This window comes from Asterias rubens, chromosome 5 (assembly GCF_902459465.1).
Source record: "Asterias rubens chromosome 5, eAstRub1.3, whole genome shotgun sequence".
NCBI classification, from domain to species: domain Eukaryota; kingdom Metazoa; phylum Echinodermata; class Asteroidea; order Forcipulatida; family Asteriidae; genus Asterias; species Asterias rubens.
Genome location: NC_047066.1, coordinates 17,548,766 through 17,565,890, shown reverse-complemented (window position 1 = coordinate 17,565,890; position 17,125 = coordinate 17,548,766). Strand labels below are relative to the sequence as shown.

The 17,125-nt window shown below is 39.5% G+C and overlaps 2 protein-coding genes across 2 annotated transcripts; both read left to right on the top strand.

Moving 5' to 3' along the window:
* The first annotated feature begins 2,599 nt into the window (after positions 1 to 2,599).
* Positions 2,600 to 7,107, top strand: LOC117290465. The gene is made up of 4 exons (XM_033771881.1): positions 2,600 to 3,395; positions 3,542 to 5,895; positions 6,101 to 6,529; positions 6,860 to 7,107. Exons 2-4 carry the CDS (start codon positions 4,788 to 4,790, stop codon positions 7,105 to 7,107), a joined length of 1,785 nt encoding a protein of 594 aa, XP_033627772.1. The 5' UTR covers positions 2,600 to 3,395; positions 3,542 to 4,787.
* Positions 7,108 to 8,520: 1,413 nt separating this feature from the next.
* On the top strand, positions 8,521 to 9,802 carry LOC117290957. The gene is made up of 2 exons (XM_033772539.1): positions 8,521 to 9,187; positions 9,446 to 9,802. The coding sequence occupies exons 1-2, from the start codon at positions 8,919 to 8,921 to the stop codon at positions 9,657 to 9,659; spliced, it is 483 nt and encodes a 160-aa protein (XP_033628430.1). The 5' UTR covers positions 8,521 to 8,918; the 3' UTR covers positions 9,660 to 9,802.
* The last annotated feature ends 7,323 nt before the right edge of the window (positions 9,803 to 17,125 follow it).

Here is a 17,125-nt window from a genome sequence, read left to right as displayed (position 1 = left end):
GCTAAATTATGCATCGACCTTTAGGGAATGATTACATAAGGCATGTGAAGTAGCAAGAAACCTCAAAAGTGCCTCAAAACACGTATGAAAACATGGTACGATAAAAATGATAGAGAAAGAAGTTTTCAACCTGGTGATCAACTACTGGTACTTCTTCCAATACCTGGACGACCACTTCAGGCTAGATATTCTGGACCATATCAAGGACAAAGAAAAGTAAATGATGTAGATTACATCATTCAAACCCCTGAGAGACGTAAACATAGAAGAATGTGTGATATCAACATGAAAAGAGAATATTATGACCGAGATGGGAAGCCAGTTGTAATTATTCAGGCTGTCAAAGAGGATTTGCATAATGAGAGTGTTGAAGACGATGTTTCAGACATAAAACTCTGATGTGCTCAAGCACCTAGAGGACAAACTCTCCCACTATAACAGCCAAAGAGCAAGTACAGCTAATAACAGACCTGATTAGCGAACACTAGCAGATATTTACAGATATTCCTGGCAGAACCAATCTTGTGTGTCATGATGGAGATGTAGGCGAAGCTAGACCAGTCAAACAACATCCATGTAGAATGAACAGCTACGCCATGAAGTAAAATGTATGCTTGATAATGATATAATTGAACCAAGTAACAGTGAGTAGAGTTCACCATGCATTTTTGGTGCCCAAGCCAGATAAGACATATCGCTTCTGTTCAGACTACAGAAAAGTGAACAATCTGACCAAAACAGATTCATTTCCTATACCAAGAATTGATGACTGTATTGATCAAATTGGGAAAGCAAAATTGGTCAGCAAATTTGATATGCTGATATGCTGGCAAATACCACTCACTGAGCAAGCAAAAGAAAAATCTACTTTTGTAACACCCGATGGTCTCAATACAAAGTAATGCCCTTTGGTATGAAGAATGCACCGGCTACTTTTCAGCGTATGGTAAATTATTTGATAACAGACCTGGAACTGATTAACTAAAGTATCTTGCTTGCTGTTGTGCTATCACGTGTATTTAATTATAATGATCCATGGGGATTTAATATTCAACATGTGTACGTAACACTTATATCAAAGCTTTCATGTTGAGGAACATTCTATCCGGGGCTCAATTTTTTATTTTATTTGGGGGGGGGGGGGGGGGAACACAACACTGCAGGGCTTGAAGCGCAAAACTTATCACTTTTTCTCTCATGGATAACTCTTCAATAATCAACAGAATAGAAATATTTGTTTGCATTTTCAGTTTTAAATAAAAACTGCAGTGATGTGTTATTCTAGAACACAAGGCTGCGGACTTGTACGGTCCTAAGTTCCAGAGTTAATTTTGAGCTCTGACTTTCAATGTTTTCTTCTTCTGCCGGATAGATGAGAACACATTGGATGAACGCTGTCATCTGCTGACGGGAAAACGCCCACTGATGGATGTCACTTTGGCCAAGGGAGATAGGGAAAGTCTACTTGCAATGGGTGTGGCAGCAACAGTTGGCAAGAAGTTCTTTCTAGCAAAGAGGGGAAACCCAAGTAGCCAAAAATACACCTGTTGTGAAACTGACTTAAACAAGTCAGTTGTTTCATCATTTGTTGCAGGTCTGTTCAAAACTGGGGGAAATTTAGCAAACAGATTGGAAGATCATTTTATATTTTTTGGGCAGGTCCGGTATTTCCTTCTGTGCCAGACTGACAGCGGAAGCAAGGCGTTTGCGAAAGTGGAGCGTAAAGGTGCACCTCTCCGTGACTCCGAAGCACCAGGACTGTGGCGGGTTCAAGATGTCGAACATAAAACTTTGTTCCTCTTTCAAAACTCTCCCCACCACTAATCACAGCTGTAGACTCAGAAAGTATTTTGTGGATTTAAGACTGGAATGCTAAACATGTTTACGTTGTTGAGTGAAAAGGTTTGTAGACAGTGTTTATTGTCAATTCACACTGTAGTGAAGCACCCAAGACTGTTGTCATAACAAAGAAGTAGAAGGGTCATTCCATGTCTGACTGACCAACGCACTTTTTTACCTCATGTCTTCCGATTTTGATAAAAATTGCTGTGCTTGTAGGTCCTAATGAGCAATGAATGCACACCAATTTTTAGCATGATCAGACTTGCCGTGTGGTCAGGGCAGAAACCACTAAAATCTGACGATTTTAGGGTAAAATACCACCTTTTTGGTAAAAATATGTCATAACCATGTCAATTCTCATCACACATATGCAAATTTGGTATCAAAATGATGAGAATTGCATGCTGAAATAAATTTTTTTGTCAAAAATAAATTTTCTGAAATGTAAGTCACTGTAATCTTTATTATGTTATCGTGACCTTTGACCCAGTTTTTAAAATAATGTATCATTCCAAAAATCAACGAAATAAAAATCACTTAATAGAGCATGTCTTCCTCTATCAGAATCCACTAAGAAACAGTTGGGCTCTTCAAAATTAACAACTTTATGACTATTTTTGTACAAGTCACCATGATCTTTAATATGTTGTCGTGACATTTGACCCAATTTTTGAAACAATGCACCATTCCAAAAATCAACAAAATAAAAATCACTTGATAGAGCATGTCTTCCTCTATCAGAATCAACCAAGAAACAACTGGGCTCTTCAAAATTTACAATTTTATGACCCAGATGCGATAAAGAGTAAACAATTAATTTCAGTTGCCAAAAATCGCATTACAGTATACATGGTATAATGCTATTAAACTAAGAATAAATAATGTCAAGCCGCTATGGGCAAGAAAAGCACTTAATAGTAGTACAAAGGACATTTCTGTTCTTGTCAAAATCAAATTCCTTAACTCTATTGGACTTTCAAGTGTTTGCACTTGTTTAAAATGTGAGTTCTTAAATTTTCATTGTACTTTTAAAGCTCAACCTGATGTAGATTTCCCATCTGACGATTGCATGCAGCCACCTCAGGTATATGTTTGTACTTTTAATTTGGAAGCTTGTTTACATGTTTGTCGGTTTAATACGATTCTCGTACAGAACCGTCCTCAGCATAGTAGTTAAACAAGGTTTCTAAGCATAGTTAATGCATCCTTTAAGACCATGACAATATTTGCCGGGTCTGTATGTTTATCAGTCTGTTAATCTCTCTAAATGCCGGATACAACATAGGACATTGACGAAACTTTGAATACAATATTTTGTAGTGGACAAGTTGTGGTGATCTTTATGGAGTTGCAAACAAAAAGGGGGTTATCGAAATCGAACTATGCAAATTAAACGTTCACTAAACCTTTAAATGTAATGGTGTTATCATGTTATACTCAAGGTTCGTCTTGGAAAGAAGTCTACGAGCAAGAAGTCTTCGAAACTTGAAGTTGGGAAAATGGTTGCTACATGTCTCGACCAGTACTCCGATGAATGGCCACAAGTTGGAGAGGTTACCAACATCAAGGAAGATACAGTTCACATTCATTGGTATACAGGTACATGAATGGCCACAAGTTGAAGTGGTTACCAACATCGAGGAAGATACAGTTTACATTCATTGGTATACAGGTACATGAATGGCCACAAGTTGAAGAGGTTACCAACATCAAGGAAGATACAGTTCACATTCATTGGTATACAGGTACATGAATGGCCACAAGTTGAAGTGGTTACCAACATCGAGGAAGATACAGTTTACATTCATTGGTATACAGGTACATGAATGGCCACAAGTTGAAGAGGTTACCAACATCAAGGAAGATACAGTTCACATTCATTGGTATACAGGTACATGAACGGCCACAAGTTGAAGAGGTTACCAACATCGAGGAAGATACAGTTTACATTCATTGGTATACAGGTACATGAATGGCCACAAGTTGAAGAGGTTACCAACATCAAGGAAGATACAGTTCACATTCATTGGTGATACTACATGTAGATCCCTTCTCGGATGCATGCATGGATAATGCACTTTATGTTCCAAGAGCCCTGTAAATAATATGTTTAATGTGTGTAGTATAAAATTAGTGATATTTTGTTTTTTACAGGATTACCAATGGTAAATCAATTGAGTTTGTCTTGCTAGTGTGAATAATGTAAGTAAATGTAATAATATCAAGCAGGCTTCCTAAAAGTGACTATAATAATGAATAAATGACATTAATTTCAGAAAACTTCACAACAAAAGTGTGTTGCCAAGCAATCAGTTTTTTTGCATTAAATAAATTGTGTTCCTAAAACTTAAAATCATTCTTACAGGTCTTTACACTGTTTTGATTAAATTCCGCAGTAAATGACATTGCCCAATTAAAATTGCAGTTGGTACTGAGGGTTTAAAACGCCTTAATGCATCCAGCTTGTCTCAGGACGAACAAGAAATCCCTGAGAAATTATGGTCTGTATTTGAAGACCAGTTGCGCATAAGCGTAAACTTTCGCATTCATAGGCTGGAGCTAATGCGATTTCGTCAAAAACCAAACAAAACGCTTGATGAATTTGCAAATAGATGCAAAGAAAAAGCTGGACAATGCAATTTTGAACCCTCTGAACTTGATGAATGTGTCGTAGAACTAGTGATTGCCTCAACCCCACTAGACTCATTTCGACACAGTTTGCTACAACAACCCAGTGGCTATAAAATTGAAGCGTTACTCGAGGAGGGGCGCCGCCATGAGGCTGTAGATTTTCAGGAAGCAGTTTATGAAAATAATCATAATAGTGTGAAACAATCCGAACATTATAAACTTCCTTGAACTTGAGGATTTTAAAATTTACCCATCCTTTCTGTCAAGAGAGAACCGTTGATACAAAACAGTTCAACTTTACAATACATGTAAAGATGGCTACTTGCTTGCATGCTCTGTGTTTGGCTCTCCCATTATTGATAAATTTTGCTGTCCACAGCCCTCTATGCAGTGTAAATTTTATACCAGATGAAAGGTTAGTGGTTGCTGATCAGAATGGTTGTTTTCCTGATGGATTTGCTGCTGAGAAAGACGGGTTATGTCGTGTTTTCCCATCAGAATTTCCTCAACTTCTACCAGTCTTCAAAGGCAGTTGCATCATGCAGTCCACACCTGGCCGATTCCATTGTCACGACCATGCCACCCTTTGTCCACTCCTGCATTCAATGGACTACACCAAGCTACATGTACATGTACCTGCCTGTGTGCATCCAATATGGCTGACCATCAAACTATCTATTGGATACCACAGCTCTAGAAGTAGGTTTGGCAAAGCTTCAATTAACTATTATCCAAACTCTACAGCTACATTTAATCTACCCCTTGCAATGTCTGGAGACATTGAAGTCAATCCTGGTCCTGTTACGGACCCCTGTGGTAATTGTAATCGCCCAGTAAAATCCAACCAAAGATCTCTCCTATGTGAAGATTGCAGCCTGTATTGGCATCAGAAGTGTATTCCTGAGATGAACATTACCCAGTACACCCTGCTCATCTCAAGTACAATTGACTGGTTTTGTCCCAACTGTTTGAGTGCATCACTGCCATTTTCTTCATGCAGTGACACTTCATTCCAAGAAGCTTTTGCCGACTTGCCAAACTCCTCTCATCCATCAGTTGACATCAGAAGACTTCCAAGTGTATCCGATAGCACCCTATCAGCCCCAACCGCATCCCCTAGTCACCTATCTGGGCTGTTATTTAATGCTCGCAGTGTCCGAAACAAGGGTTTGGATCTTGCCACTTCAATCGCCTCTTCGACCCCACCTGACATCCTGGCTCTGACGGAGACTTGGCTCAAGGAACACGATTCGGACGCCATCTTTGGACTCCCTGACGACTACTTGATCTTCCGTAAGGACCGTCCCTCTCGCGGTGGTGGCATCTTGACTGCAGTCAAAGCAAACCTTCATCCTGTCCACCATGCCAAGTTTGACTCCCCCGATCTTGAACTCTTGTGGGTGTCGTTATCCTGCCAGCGAGGTAGATGTCTTCTTGTCACATTATATCGCCCTCCCTGTGCCACTACTTCGTTTTGGGATGATCTCAACGCCGTGGTCTCAAGAATGGATCACTTTCTTCCCAAATTTGACTGTATTATTTTCATGGGAGATTTCAACATTGACTGTAATCCTGCGGTAACCGTTCTCGTTTGTTTCAACTTGCCGACTCGTTGAACCTATTTCAGCTTGTCACCGACATCACTCATCCCCTTGTAGTGATGATACCATTTCTTCTGGGTCCACTATCGACTTGGTCTTCAGTAGTTCTCCACATAACTTTGTATCCGTTGAGACTGTTCCCAACCCTGTTACCAGCGATCACCTTGCCGTTCAGTTCGTCACTCGTCTGAACACTTCTCCTCCGCATCCCTCTGTTGTTAGACAGTTTTTGTCTTACAATCCTGATTCTATCTCTCATCACAACGCTCTCCTCCAATATGCACCCTGGGATCTTGTTTTTGACAAAGATGACATCAACTCTTCATGGGAAGGTGTTTTGGATCTGATTAATGCTGCTGTTAAAGACGCCATTCCTGGTTCTAGGAAGCGGACAAGGAAAATAAACAATTCTCCATGGGTTGATGCTGACCTGAAACATTTGTGCTCTGTAAAGCGTAAACTGTTTTCCAAGGCTAAGCGCTCTGGATCTCTTGTTGATTGGAACACTTACAAACTTGTACGTAATCAGCTAAAATATTGCTCCCACAAGGCTTATAAACACTTTGTTGATAACATGTTTTCATCTAAGGATAACAAAAAACGGTTTTGGTCCTTTGTTCGTAGTAGAAAACGATCACCTACCCCGTTGTCATTTAAACATGGAGCCCAAACACTAGTCAACCCCCATGAAATAGCTTGTGCTTTTAATACTTATTTTGCTTCAGTTTCTTCTGCTGATGTCCCTGTTTGTCAAGACCCTCCCACATGTGATTTTCCCATTCCAGCTCTGTCTAGTATTAACTTCTCAGTTGATGATATTCAGCGTACCTTATCTTCCTTACCTCTGGGGAAGGCTCCTGGTCCAGATGGAATCAACGCTAAATTCTTGCGTAACACAGTTTCTACAATCTCTCCGGTTCTCTGTAGAATCTTCAATGATTCCATTGCCTGTGGACGCCTTCCCCGTGGTTGGAAGCTTGCCAACATCACCCCTGTGTTTAAATCTGGTGACCGTTCCCTTCTTAGTAACTAAAGGCCTATTGCTCTCACTTCTCTCGTTAGCAAGATCATGGAGAGACTGTTAGCTAATGCTGTTAAAGATCATTTAAATTCTAATTGTTTATTGTCTGATAAGCAGCATGGTTTTGTTCCTTACAAATCTTGTGTCACCCAACTTATGAATGTGTATCATTCATGGGCTACAACTTTAGATAAGCGTAGTCCCCCAAGGATTGATGCAGTTTTCTTGGATATAAGCAAAGCCTTTGATCGTATGCCCCACCATATACTTGTTCGTAAACTTGCCAGTAACTTTAACATCCGTGGATCTCTCTGGAGCTGGATAAAAGATTTTCTGGTTGATCGTCAACAAAGAGTCACATTTGTTGGTATGAACTCCTCATGGTCCAGAGTTAGCTCTGGTGTTCCTCAAGGAAGTGTTCTTGGGCCTCTGTTATTCAATTTATTCATCAATGATATATGTTACAACCTCAGTTCTAACTGTGTTCTTTTCGCTGATGATGTATTAATTTATCGTCCAATCCGTTCCTGTTTAGATGTAAGTTCCCTCCAGCATGACCTCGATGAGCTAAGCACTTGGAGTGTTTCCAATGGTATGACGTTCAACCCTACAAAGTCCAAAATCATGCATATTTCCCGTAAACACTCTCTCGACCCCCGTTTACACTCTTTCAGGTTTTCCTGTGCAACCCACATCCTCTGTCAAATACCTTGGAGTCACTCTGAATGCTCAGCTTTCTTGGAATAACCATGTAAAAAATGTTGTTTCAAGTGCCAATAGAACATTGGGCCTCATTAAGACCATTGCTTTCAATTCTTCTGTTTCAGCTAAGTTCTGTCTTTATAAATCCCTAGTTCTCCCAATTTTAGAATATGGCATGCCAGCTTGGCTCCCTCATACATCTCTCCAGACTCAGGCCCTCGAACGGGTACAAAAACGTGCTACTCGGTTTATTCTTGGGCAGAGGATGGGTGAGATGTCCTACCCCGATAGACTTAAGTCCCTCAACTGGTCGTCTCTGTCAATTCGTCGTAATTTTTCTGTTTTGTATTTTATCATTAAGTGTAAGTTTAACCTTATTAGCGAGGTTTCGGTCGCACACGACTAACGGAACGGCGACGTTTAGTTGCTGTGACATCATCACTTTTTGTGCAGTTATGACGTTTACTCAATCGGTCATAGTATTAAAAGTTTCGTGAAGACGTATAGCAGCTCCACTACACGTAAGTGAGAACTTATAGTAAAACTCAGTAATTTAGTCACCATTTCAAGAGAAAAACATTATTAATAAGTCATAGAAAGTAGTAGATGATCTCGTCATTCATTTCAGGTGGGATGTGTAGTGTGTGTTTTAGTAGTGTATTTTGTCATCGAATGGAGGGTGATTTGTGTACTGCGTTTAGGCCTTGCATGCCCTTGCTTAATGGTCGAGTTGTCGTTAGTGCACGTGAACAGTGTGTGTGTGTACTGTGGTCGTACTAAAACATAACGTTGTCGTTAGGCGTACAACTTAACGTTAGGCGTACATACTGTTCGTACTGTAGGCTATCTATTTCCCCAAATTTGTCATTTGTTGGAACATATGACACTGATTAAATGCAAGATGTTGTACCCTAAAAAAAGGTGTAACTTAAGTTTTCGGCTTTCATTCAAATCAGCATGCATGATCAGGAAGAGGACCCTCTAAAAAAATTCTCTATTTATTGTTTTTTGTCCTACTGGCCAGCTGCCGCTTTGTTGGACCTGGCAGCCTTCATAGATGGCTTCTGCTGTCTGCCCACACTCCCCAACCCCAATACACATTACTAAAGTAAACGTTATACATGAAATTAATATGTATCCTTCCATCTTTAACTTTCAGAATGGCAAACAAATCCGTTCGATTTTACCCTGGCCTTGATGTGATTCTCTTGAGGGAGGTCTTGGCAATTTCCAGCGAAGGATTATCAAAAACAGCATGGGAGGGAATCAACAAGATAATAAATGAAGCCATGAAGACAAAGAATACTTATGTAACACTGAGAGCATGTAAAGATCGCCTTCGTCACCTACAGAATGCTCACCGAAGAAACGAAATGAGTTCTTTACGAGCGTAAGTATTTTTACATATACAAATTGATCAATATTTAGGCAAATTTCAAACAATCAAACAAATTTAGTTTTTGTACATGTGTCTCAGGATTTTAAGCATAGTCTAAATTGACATCCCATTGAAAAATTACCAAGATGGTGGCATTATGAGAAAGGTCTTATACTCTATTGCAATGCACTGAAGTCACAGAAGAGGAATAATTAAACACATGAAATAAATAGTAGCCTAATCTTTCTCTTCACTGTGTTACCATTTCAGCTCCGGTACAGACGAGGAGTATGATGAACGGAGCCAGCTTCTAACAGAACTGGCTGATTTGGATGAGGAGAGGAAACATGAAGATGCCAAGAAAAAGAGTGAGGAGGAAGAAAAAGAAAAGCAGGGCCTAGCTATTCGAGCAGCAGCGATGGAATCTCTTGTACCTGCAAAGAAGGCACCAGATGGTGACAAAAAAGGTTATTTTCTGACCTGATTTATTTATGTTATTTTATTTATTAAATTACATATCCAACAACATATAAGCAGAGGTGGCTCTTTTAGGATTTGTTTTTATTTTTTAAGTTGTCAGATATTGCCTGAGATCGCACCACAGATCACCTACAATCCAAAAATTTGGACCCCATGCCATTAGGGCTGCACGGTACTTGCCCGCAGGAGCCACAACTTGCAATCACCATTTGCTGCTTGGTACATTTCATGCCCCCCCCCCACCCCCTTCGGAAAATCCTGGATCCGCCCCTAATAAGCAGGCGCGGATCAAGGGGGGAGGGTCAACACCCCCACCACCCTGACGAAAAAAATAATACAAAACATAACAGGGGGTTATTATCAAACTTGAAAATCTATACCCCCCTGCAAAAATTCATGGATCCTCCCCTGAACAGGGCGAATATAAATATAGATCATAAAAAACAAGAAGAAATGTTCAGTTTTAGATGTGGGAGGAAATTCCCAAACGAGGAAAACCCATGTAGTTAGGTAGGAACTGAAATCCCAATCCACATATGAGGCCATGGTCAACCCTAGGTGGGATTCGAACCGGGTCCACAGAGGTGAAAGGAGGGAAGTTGACCGCTATACCAACCTGACCATCCAAGAAATTTTATGAAAGTCTTGTTCTTCTATCCAATCCTTTTTTTTAATAAAACAAAATTTAAAGAGGAGGGAAATTTCTTAATCAATATTTTTCTCTCACTCTTGGAGTCTTAAGGCTTAGTTTGGAAATCATTTACATGTCAGCATTGTCATTTTCATATTGTGTATTTTGTAACTGTTCATTATTTCAGACACAGAGCTGACACCAAGAAAACGCCGAGGCACAGCAGACTCATATGTCAAATATCTAGAAGACAAACTAGAATTTGAACGAGAAAAGTTTGACTTGGAAAAAAAGGAAAGAGAAGCAAGGCTGGAAAAAGACAAAGAAATGATGACATTGATGATGACCCTCATAAAAAAGTAAAGTGATCCTAGCATGCCGTTTGAAAACCGTGTTAACAATTTCAAGTTTTTGTAGTTTTTATACCAGCACTTCGTTGTTTTGTTGGAAGTCAGGATTTTCAGCATGTATTGCATAGACATGCATTTCTTTTTTTTTACATTTTGTGATGTTTTAAGTCCAATGTTCCACTGAACCATGATGAGTTATACACTCTAAAGAGTGATACTAAAGTGTTGAATCCAACACAATATTATTGTTCGAGGATTCAACATCTAAAATGCTGGATTCAACACTTCAACACTTGGATTCAAAACTTTCAAAGTGCTGTCACTCCTCGAACAATGGCAAGTGTTGGATTCAACACTTTAGTTTTTAGAGAGTACATTGCCAAAGAAGTCTCCGCCATGAGTAGATCCATAGTCCAGTTTCTTGCCCATTGCAACCAAAGTGAAATTGTTGTTTTGAAGTTTGAAGTATTTTAATCTATATAATTCATTGCATGACTATACTTATTTTGTCAATGGATCAACAGATAGCCTTTTCTATTTGACTTTTTGAGAGCAGACCAAGAAATGTGATTTGTTCATGTTCAACAGGTGTCGCCATCTTGGGACTTTGTGGAGGCAGTCATTTGTCACAAAGCAAACTTAAAAAAGGACTCTTTTAGTGTGGCACGTCGCACAGCCTCAACAAAATCAAAGTGTATAATTGGCATATGTGCAACTGCTACCATCGTTGTTTAGATTTACATTATGACGATGGGTCCAAAGATGGAAGTGCCCATAATGTATACAGACCCATATTATCATGTTCGTTTACAATGTGAGGTCACTGACATGTGTTAAAGGAATTCGCACTGAAAAGGGTATAAAAAAAAAACCAAAAACATTTATCACCACTTTAAAGTAAGGTTAGAGGCTTGTAATTTGTTTTCTCAATTTATTAAGACTTATGCCTTTTGGAAAAACAGTGAATCACAGAACTGAATTTGACTTTAAAGGAAGGTTATTATAATTTACGGGTGATGTAATTTCTTTTGCAGTTGCTTATTGAAATAAAGGTTGAAAAATATCTTGCAAAACTAGTTTCATTTGTCAATATGATTGATAAGGATGGTTTGTTTCCCTTCAAAGTGTAAGGTAGCAATGCCCAATTTCATGGAATACCTTATTCCATAGTCTTTACCTGCTCAGTAAGTTACCAACATTAGAAGGAAACCAGTGAGATTATACCGCTTTAGTTGGGGAATAATAAAGGGAATCCAAATTATATAGACCCCTACAGTAAACATTTAAAATAAGAAATAAAATTATAAGTAAAATTAAGAGCACAGCAACAGAAAACAACAACTACATGTACTGGTGAACTTGTTGACGGGTCAAGAGCTGATCAATTTTATTCTTATAACCTTTCGGTGTGTGTGTGTGGGGGGGGGATGTTTTTTTTTTTGGGGGGGGGGGGTTGATCGTTGGGTCCTAAATACAGTGTGTCTCAAAAAACAAAAACAAAAAACAATCAAAAATTCAATGGAATTATGTAGAATGTGTAACCAACAGGTATGGTTTGAAACATACACCTTTCCGCTTTAACATGAGACATCAAATAATGTCCAAATCTGTTTACTTTTGACAGAGTTATGAGTAATTGTCCGAGAGAGGTCAAGTTGGTTATGGGATCAAGTTTTTAAATGCAATGATAATCGATTGGGTTTGGATGTGCAAGTGTTGCATAATCTGTCCCTAGGACAGGCAATTATTCACACAGGCAATCTGGCTACCTTTGACCCAATGCCTAAAACTTAAAACTTGGTCCCATGGTAAATTTAACCTCTCTTGGAAAACTACTCATAACTCTGCCAAAATTAATAATAGATTTGGACATTTCATGGCTCATTTTAAAGTGAAAATGGCATATCTTTCAAACCATACCTATATTATTCATATTGGTTACACATTCTACATCTGGCATTGCATTGGATTTTGATTGCTTGGTTTTGTTGTTGTTGTTGTTGTTTTTTTTTTTTTAAACACACTATAAATTTAAGTTACTCAAAGCCTGGCATTGCAAAAATCACTCAATTCTTCCAGGTATAATCCTTTATATGAAGCAAAATTCATGGGTTCAAAGTTCAGACGGTTGTACATGATGGATGGAATCATGCCAAATAGTCCTCCAATGAGGGTGGATCCAATTGGAAGAAACTGCTTGTCTGGTTTCCATAGAGGCACGTATGACAGTTGGTGAGGAGCCCGCCAACCAGATAGTACTTAGCCACTGGAGACAACAGTACTTTCAAGTTCTTGCGAAAGTCAAGGAAGGCAAACAGTTTAATCATCTTGCCAAATTCCCACTCCACGCATTCTCGGACCGATGACATTCGTGAGTTGAATTCTTGTTCCTCATGTGTCAGATCTGCTCCTTTGAATGGGCCTATTAGATACCGTCTAATTGGATAAGCGGGATCCCCATAAATTGCGTAGGGAAGGCCATTTCTGTCCGTCAGATTTCTTGCCTCAAATTCTCGCATCAGTCCACTCATGCGAAGCAGAGCACTATCATGTCTTCTACCTTCCACTGGGCCGTAAAGATGAGCAATCAACCCATTAGGTATCACCACTGACTGGAATTTCAAGGCATCAAGGCCACTGCAAGTGGACTTATTCCTCAACGTTAGTTTCTCTGGAAGTCTAAGTAATTCTCGCAGCCGGTAAATGTCATCTTTTAGAAATCTGAACTTGTCTAAGCACTGATTATCATTTGGTGTTAATAAATCAAACCTTGGCCACTCTGGATTGAATGTGATCCTCTTTGGTATTGGTTCATTGCTCAAGAGGAGGTATAGGAAGTCATCATCTTCGTCTTCAATCGCAAAATCGACCATACTCATGGGCGCTGCCATTTTAAAGTTTGCGCCCTCTATAGCTTAGTTAAATGTAATTGTGGGGTCATCAACGAAACCCTCTGACTATGTGCGTGTGATGGGGGACGCCTATTACGCTTGACGATTAGCTATCTGTAGTCGTTCACTCTAACCGTGTGCGACCGAAACCTCGCTATTCACTGCGATGTGGCAGACATCATTTCTGTCAGCCATAGATATCCTAATGTTCTCACCTTCAAACACCTGTATGCTAGAACCGATGCTCTGCACTTATCTGCTCCTCATCTTTTTCCCAGACTTTGGTCTAGTTTGCCAGAAAACATTCGTAATTCACTACTGCTCTTGCCCTTCCACAGCTTTCTCAAATCACTTAGATTTTCTGTCTGTCAACCTCATGAATCTACTGAATAGTAGCTTTAGCCCTATCACTTGTGCAATATTTTAAGTCGTTTTAATTTATCTACAAGTTTAGGTTTTATTTATTTATTTATTTCCCTTTATTGTTTATCCTTACCCCATCTGTTATTTTTACTTATTTATTTATTTTTAATTTAATTTATTTTTTATTCTTAATATATATTTAGCATTTTCTATTGATTTTTAATTTTCTGCTTTTATTATTGCTTTGTGTACTATATTATGTTAAATCTATATTAATTTTATTGTGTACCCCAGGTGTGGGGCAACAGATCTACGGATCATAGTATGTATTTGCTTTTGTTGTCCCTTGCCCATCTTGGGGTATAATGTTGTCAATGTATTTTGTTTTGTACTGTTATGGCGAATAAAATAATAATAAAATAAAATAAATAATAAAGTGTGGTTGGAGAAATAGTCATTTGCTGATGGCGGAGAAGCAAAGACAGTTGTACAGGTCATGAAACCAGAGGACCATCAGTTTGGCCAGAGCATCCTGGAGAGGCTGCTAGAAGTATATGGAGACCAGACCCCTGCAACATCCCTACTCCAGAAATTCCACAACAGACAACAAAGTACAAGGGAGACAATACAGGAGTACTTCCTCTCACTTCAAGAGACCCTTGGGAGGTTGAAGAAACGAGATCCGGACGCCGTCCCCGGCCGAAGTTTCTCCTTCGGGATAGATTTCTAGCAGGCTTAAAATAAAGCGAAGTGAAGCGGATGGTGAAGATTGAGCTCAGGAAGAGACCAGACATGTCATTTGAAGAAGTTTAAAGAGAAGCCCTCCAAGTGGGCTATCACGAATAAGTTCAAGGAGTATTTGATGGGAGGGAAATTCAGTCTTCACAGACCAGACCCACTTGTACACTTAAAGACAGCCACACTACGAGATGTAGAACAGCGCTGGATCGCCCAGTTGTCAAACTTTCAGTTTGACATCGAGTATTGTCCTGGAAAAAGTAACGACAATGCTGACGCCCTTTCCAGACTCCCCAACCCTGAAGAAGAACATCAGGAGACAGATGAGTGGGAGGGACAGTGACGGTTGCAGTTGTGTAGGCATTGGTCGCCATTCCTCCCACTTCGGAAGAAACGGTCCCTGCTACATGTAGTTCGGGCAGAAAAGGCAGTGTTAATCACCTTCCCATTGTCTTCAGGACTAATGCTCAGTCACTTGTAAAAAAGATCAACGAGATACAGGTTGTCACAACACAACATCGATATAGGATTAATAACTGAATCCTGGTTTACTCCTGACACTCCAGATCATCTTGTCAACATTCCACACTACAATATGTTCTCCAAATGTTCTGATAACCAACGTGGTGGTGGAGTTGCCATTTATACTCGTTTTAAAACAGATCCCGGCCAGTAAACTCAACATTGTTGTTCCAGAACAATTGGAGTGCATGTGGGTAAAAGTAAGACCAACTTGTCTGCCTCGCGGGGTTTCATCTATTGTAATATGTGCTGTTTACATCGATCACCACAAACTCCACTTATCAAGAACTTTTGGAAAGACATTTTTTGCAGAACATTGACAGTTTACGGATTAATTCTCCGGATGTAGGAATTGTTATTTTAAGCGATTTCAATCGCATGAATATTAATTCCCTTACCAGAGGTAACTATATTGTTCAAATTATTGATTTTCATACTCGTAAAGATGCTACTAGACTTAATATTAACCAAGGAACCATATTAGGACAGATTGGATTTCAAACTTTCATCAATGATGCAGTCCAAGATGCTAATTCTAAATGTTTGAAATACGTTGATGATTGTACTTTGGTAGAAAATAGACCTATTTCTAGAAACAGTTCCTTCAAGGTTGACTTAATTGAGTTGGTTGTATGGTCTGACAAACACAGGAAAGCGCAACTCGGCAAACCCTCGCCATATCTTGTAAAAGTTCTGTGCCGCCCTGAGAAGCAAGTGGTCTTGTCCGGTGCCAGAAAGGCTCTTCATGGAATGAACCTTTATCTGGTGCAAAACTTTGATTGTAAGTGTCCCCTTATTTTCAGTTTTTAGTGGTAGATAGCATAGTAGAAGAAACAGGAATAATTAGTTAGGGTGTGGTTAAAAAAAACAAAAAGTGAGTGAGAAAGAACTTATGTAAATTCAGTGTGAAGTCATTGAGATCAAAACCTGAGAGTGAGAGAGTGTGTGAGGTTCTTCTCTGGCCACCAACCAGTGCATGTTCCTAGGCAGGTTTGTGCATCAGTTGGCATACAACTTTCATGCCAAATGCGAAGCTCAGTGGACTCAGCCACTGAGGCAAATCATTTAAAACTTGAACACGGTATTGTTGCCAGCCAGCCAACACATGTATGAGGGCAAGCAGACTCAAGACTCAACCAGCACAACCCAAGAGTACGACGCATTTGAAAACCATGGCCTTGAGTTAGGATTGAAGTTTAAACTGAAGATATTGAGAAATTGATGAGTGACGTTGAAGGACTACTAAAGCCAGTACAGAGTCCAGAGACAAGAGATAGAAGATGGGGAAACGTCAGAAGGGCCAGAGTAAAGAGACTAGGGAAACAGAGTATCCTCAAACGAGCCAACAGTGACGGCCGAACCAGTATCAGTATCAGTTTGTTTTCAATTTATTTCATCAAGCGATTTGTTAATTGTAAAGGTGGAAGATGCAGTAAAACTAACTACTGTAGTGACTTACAGCTGAACTTAGAGATTGAAAGACAGCCACTGAATTGAATTGGTATTGTGACAACAACAAAAGTTATGAAAGGGAGAGAGCACTCATGAAACCTTGATTTCAAAGGAAGCTTCTTGACATCAAACAACACCCATTGTATAACTTATCATTTACTTAATTTTATTTTGATATAAATGCCTGTGAATAGTTTTGAATGTTAAATAAAACTATAACAGTTTAAAGTGAAGAATACAACTAAAGGATTCTGGTTTTGGGACTTATTTCTGTTTGTTTTGAACCCGGTTCTGACAATACTACAGATGTGACTTCATGTATGAGGACCAGGGGTCTGTGACAAGCCTATCAGATGTGTAGCCAGAGGTACTGGACAAAGTCAAGGAAGGAAGGAAGAGCTACTTCAATTTCAAGCACAGATGATAGAGTTCTGGTTCTGCAGAACATGTGTAAGCCAGATATTACATGTGGACTGACGAGCGCCACAGTTGCTAACTTTGTGAATGCCCTTCAAACTGGCAT